Genomic DNA, 5,631 nt, shown 5'->3' with positions numbered 1-5,631 from the left:
TTTGTCCCATTTTAATTTTTTTATTTACTTTAAATTTTCTTAATTTATTACAAAGTCTGAATCCTAAAAAGATACAACCAAATAATAGAAATTGTCATTAATTGAATTCTAATTGATGAAATTATAGATTCCATCACTTATAAATTCCTACACGTTTTCTAATTTTCTCATCCAAACACATTGTAACGGTCTTCAAGATGTAGAAGATATGGGAGGTTGTGTTCAAGGGCGTGTATAGCTCTTGACGGAGAGTGGTCACAAGAAATAAACTGCAATTCCAAGGGTCTTCGCATATAGAAGCAAGGGGAGTTGTGTTCAAGAGTGAGAATAGCTATTGGGTTAGAGTGATCTTCTACGTTGAGAGAGGGTTTACAAGGTGTATCTGATTTGATGCAAATGGCTTGGGTGGGCATAAACTTGAGTGATGTAATCTTATACTTGTGTAATTCTCTCATAGTGAGGATGAAAGCTCTCCGATAATGTAGGCATGGATTTGGTGGAACCTTATTAAATTTGTTGTCTTCTTGGCATGGTTATTTCTTCTGTTCATCTCTTATCAGAGATGTGTCATCCGAGATGGAGTCAGGCGAATGGTCAAGGTGGTAGCCCAAAAGTGCAATAGGTGGAGTCAGTTTAAGAAAATTCCTAGAATGTGGAGAGAGTTGGAGACTCAGTGAAACCCCCATCGATGGTGTACTCGATAGGTAGAGTGGCTTGCGAGCTAGGGGAGCAAGGTGGACTGCAGAAACAATCTCAATGAAAAATAAAAGGGTTTTTGTCCATTTACCCTATTCTTAGAGATTTTTTTCCCACTTACCCCATTAATTTTTTTAATTCTCCTTTACCCAAAACACTCTAAGAAAGTCTTCCTTAATACCCCATTAAGTTTTTTTTTTAAGACTATTTTACCCTCACCCCTTTGTTACTTAGAGAGAGAGAGAGAGAGAATGGAAGAGAGAAACCATATGAGACTTCACCGGATTCCGGTCATCGGTCGCCAGATTCCGATCAACGGTCGTCAGAATCCGGCTAACTTTCGCCGTATTCAGGTTACCGGTAGTCGGTCTCCGGATTCCCGTCACCGGTCACCGGCCGGCGTCAACCGGAATTTTATGGAAACCTCACCGGAGGTCCTCAAAGAGGTCGTCGGAAATCTCATAGGTCGCCGGAAATGTTTATTGCCTCCAATAGACGTCTATTGCCCCCTAATAGATGTCTATTGCCCCCAATAGAATTTTCAGTCACTGAAATGGGAACTAATCTCCCTAAATTTAGATAAATAAAATTTTGATTAAAGAAAAAAAAAATTATATCAATTCAAAACGTCTATTGCCACCCAATAGACGTCTATTTCCCCCAATAGAACTTTCAGTCGCCGGAATGGGAACTAATCTCCCTAAATTTAGACAAATAAAACTTTGATTAAAGAAAAAAAAATGAGAAGATTACATCAATTCAAAACGTCTATTGCCTCTCAATAGACGTCTATTAGCCCCCAATAGACCTTTAACACACTTCTATTGCTCCAATAGAAACTTTTTTTTTTTTTTTTCATTTTTTTCTTCCCTTCTAGGCCTTCTGCCCCTATTACCAAAAAATAAAAAAAAATAAAAAACCGAAAGCGAAAGCGAAAGCGAAAAATTGATTTGGGCACCCAATCATCTTTCTCCATTGCCACAGCCTGGGTCGAGCACCGACGGCGTCCAGGAGGCCATCAGCGACGCCAGGGAGACGGTGAGGCGTCCAGGTGGCCATCGACGACGTCGTCTGGTCATCTTTGTCAGCGCGATGGCAGTTGGGCTGACGGGGCCGAGCTTGGGCGAGCTCACCGACGAGCCGCAACGGAATCTGGGCAAGAAGTCGACCTGCGCCGATGTTGGAGATCGGGGAGTGGATCGACATCGGCCGGAGGTGGAGATTGGAGAGTGGATCGACGCTTGCCGAAGGTGGAGAGAGAGAGAGAGAGAGAGAGAGAGAGAGTTTCAGATCGTAGGAGAGAGATCGTGGGTATATGGGTAGTTTATTAATTTGATTAAGGGTAAAATTGTCTTTCTACGTTAAATTGGGTAACAAGAAATAAAAATCTGTTGCTGGGATAAGTGAGATAAATTTGTTCAATTTTGGTGTTTTGGGTCAAGGACCCAAAATAAAATTTAATAACAAAGTTCAATGAAGAGATTTTAATTTTGATTACAAAGTGATGAATTGACGAAAATACCCTTAAATATCAGTAGATGTTAACTATGATAGTTGTGTTAGGCCTCGTTTGGTTTGCGAAAAGGATATTTGGTACCATAAAAAGTTATTAAATTTTCTTTCCTTTGTCTTTCCCATTGGATGATAAATTAAATTTTCCATGAACTTTCCATACTGATATTTGGTAACATAAAGAAAGTTATTAGTAAAGTTGTTAAACAGTTTGTAATTAATGCAATAAAATAATGTGATGTGATTAATAAATGCAAGAAAAGAAGGAGGAAATGAACCTTTGGGGCTATAGAATAAACCATTTTTTCCTTTATTTTCCCTTCCTTGAGGAAGAAAACCTTTTTCTTTTGCATCCCAAACACAGGAAATGATTACATTTCCTTTCTTGATGCTTTAATTCCGCAAATCAAACAAGTATGCAAATGTAAATATTTAATAGTTGGGTATGAAAATGAAAATAATCTCATAATTCCGGATCTATTTTATAGTTAATCATCATTGCCCAATATTATTATTTACTTGGAATGGGAGGGAATGATTACGGGGTAAAAACATTCCTGCGTTTACTAATACATAAAGGAATCGGAATGATTCCGAGTAAAAGCATGAAGGAATCAGAATGGATGCAGGTCCCACCTCCTTATCAGGAATCGATTCCTGAATACTCAGGAATTTGATTACGAAGGGGGGAGATGGGTTTAGGAATCAATACCGATTCCTTTATTCTCTCATTCCACTTATCTCCGATTCATGATTATTTTCCATTCCAATTAAGTAAACGTGCCATTAATAAAATCTCAAAAACGTAGAGAGAAAAAACTGCATGCGCTACAAAGTACAAACCTACCCAGCTATTTCTCAACTATAACTTGAGGCTAGAATTTGTTTCGAGTAGAAGGTTCTTGGGATGTAATCATCATTGCCCAATATTATTACTTACTAAGAAAGACATTTCTCTTTTCAGTCTTCACCTTTTTTATTCTTATGTAAGATTACCAAACAAGTATTGGATAAGTGCATAAAAAATAGAAGTATTGGATAAGCTTTACTTCGATTTTTATTTCTTTGCCCGACCTCGAATTTCCCCTGTAAACAACAGTATTGATGAAAGCTAGTTTATCAACGGCATGTGTCCCCAAGCTTCCAAACGGTGGCAAGAACCAAAGCAATGACGCGAGCTACTTGCTGCCATGTGTCTTGCTTAATCAAACTGTCTCGGTTTTGTTCTTGCCACGTCTTGTACAGAGCCATGTGTCGATTTGATTCCATAATTTTCTATATTATATAATCATCTTCAAGTCTTCCCCAACTCAAAGTAGCACGTACTAAGCTAGTCAGAGGTATCAAAGTCATTTGCAGAAAGCTTTTAATTTTCAAGTACAAGTACAGATACAAAAATGAGTCAACAACAGCCGAGGAGGCCTCAGGAGGGGCAAGAACCCGTCAAGTACGGCGACATTTTCAATGTCTCCGGGGACCTCGCATCCAAGACGGTGGCGCCACAAGATGCTGCGATGATGCAGACCGCTGAAACCATGGTGTTGGGGCAGACCCAGAAGGGCGGTCCGGCAGCTGTCATGCAGTCGGCCGCCACCCGAAACGAGAGAGCTGGCCTCGTCCGCCACGATGAGGCTACTGATGTAGCTGGACATGAAGGTGTCACTGTTACAGAGACTGATGTCCCTGGAAGGCGAATAATCACTGAATCAGTTGGTGGACAGGTCTCCTCTGATTTCTCTCCTTATTTCTAAAGCTCATTATAGAATAAATTAATGACTTTGTCTGCAATGCAACTTTTTTTTTGGTACTGAATAGATACCATCTGTTGACTACAATAAGAAAGAATTCCAATTCAGAGGTTTTCTGAAGATATTATGCAATCTGATTTTTTTTCTTTCTCTAATATTGGTATGTTATTAGATTCTGCGAACAAAACAATCATCAAAACTAAATCTCCACCCTCCCAGAAGTTCACAGTTATACATATAGCAATGTTATGATATGAGATTATGCATTGGTATCAAGCAATCTAAAAACAACTTCAAAATTGTTGATTTGTTCAGATGGGTAGTTTGACATGACTTATATTTTTTGAATTTATCGATATTTAGTTGCTGGCTTGATGCTATATATTTTGGTCAATTAATTCTATTTCGGTGTGGTTAGGTTATTGGCCAGTATGTGGAGCCAACACCGGTTACACAAGTAGCTGCGGGAGGCTTCATGCAGCAGAATGCAATAACTATAGGCGAGGCACTGGAGGCCTCGGCCCAAACAGCTGGGGATAGGCCAGTGGATCAGAGCGATGCAGCGGCAATTCAGGCTGCAGAGGTGAGAGCAACAGGCAGCAATGTGATAATTCCAGGGGGCCTGGCTGCCACGGCTCAATCTGCCGCAGCTCATAATGCGGGGACTGAAAGGGAGCAAGACAAGATTAAGGTTTCTGATGTTCTCTCGGGTGCGACCGCCAAGTTACCCGCAGACAAGGCGGCAACTAGGCAGGATGCCGAAGGAGTGGTGAGTGCCGAGTTGAGGAACAACCCGGACATGACCACACGTCCAGGTGGAGTTGCGGCTTCTGTTACTGCAGCTGCCAGGCTGAACGAAAAGATGAATGTGAACACGTAGTAGCTCGTACTGTCCAAGAATGTCTGATAGTTTTGGTCATGCTTAGTATGTATGAACTTTTGCGTGCGGCTGAAAATTAAGTTACTGTTTTGTTACACATATGCTGCACTGTGTAGACCAGTATAACATAATCTATAATAGCTAGTGTTGTTTTAAGTTTTCCAAAAAATGTAGAATGAAGCGAAGCCAAAAGCTGGCTTGCTCTTTGTATTGTACTTACCCCGAATGTCAATGCAAGTATGTTTCAGCTTCGCGGTATCTATATCTTTCTTATCCACAGTTCCACAGTTCTGATATGAAGCTTCAAGTCAGAGATTACGTACATGTACGTGTATGTGCAGAACAATTTCATTGAACCACTAGTGTTGCCGTCGCCATTATTTCCGTTGATTTGGTTTTGGACGTCTGTTTGTTAGTTTTGTAGTCGTCCTGTTTCCTGAACTTGATCTGAAAAGAAAATCTAGCCGGTACTAGAGAAGGTGTTGGCGGAGAGGGTATCTGCTGGTAAGCATTCTGAAGAACTTTCACGTGAGATCCTATTGCTTGGACACCAGCTCGATATTCTGATTTCTGACCTGCCAAATAACCCAATCGTTCCCATAGCGTCATTCTCCTTTTTGGTCCCCGAAAGCCTTTTGATCTCCTTTTTGGTCTCTGAAAGGTCCGAAACTTTTGATGTTGGTATGGCAACCGTGTTTGTCTGACCAAGACGAGCTGCCATCGGCATTATCATATTGAATCTGGATGAAAGAAATTCTCGCTGCATAACAAATCACCTACTCACTCACCGTTCCG

General features: G+C 40.6%; 1 protein-coding gene across 1 annotated transcript; it reads left to right on the top strand.

Annotated features, from left to right (window-relative positions):
* Positions 1-3,594: 3,594 nt before the first annotated feature.
* On the top strand, positions 3,595-4,939 carry LOC133713027 (late embryogenesis abundant protein D-34-like). The gene is made up of 2 exons (XM_062139150.1): positions 3,595-3,929; positions 4,375-4,939. The coding sequence occupies exons 1-2, from the start codon at positions 3,606-3,608 to the stop codon at positions 4,834-4,836; spliced, it is 786 nt and encodes a 261-aa protein (XP_061995134.1). The 5' UTR covers positions 3,595-3,605; the 3' UTR covers positions 4,837-4,939.
* Positions 4,940-5,631: the final 692 nt, after the last annotated feature.

Source organism: Rosa rugosa, chromosome 5 (genome assembly GCF_958449725.1).
Source record: "Rosa rugosa chromosome 5, drRosRugo1.1, whole genome shotgun sequence".
Classification (NCBI taxonomy): Eukaryota; Viridiplantae; Streptophyta; class Magnoliopsida; order Rosales; family Rosaceae; genus Rosa; species Rosa rugosa.
This window is presented reverse-complemented; position numbering and strand designations above follow the sequence as displayed.

Coding starts and splice junctions, on each gene's coding strand:
- LOC133713027 (XM_062139150.1), top strand. CDS start 3,606: ATGAGTCAACAACAGCCGAGGAGGCCTCAGGAGGGGCAAGAACCCGTC. Junction 3,930..4,374: donor CTGAATCAGTTGGTGGACAG/GTCTCCTCTGAT, acceptor CGGTGTGGTTAG/GTTATTGGCCAGTATGTGGA.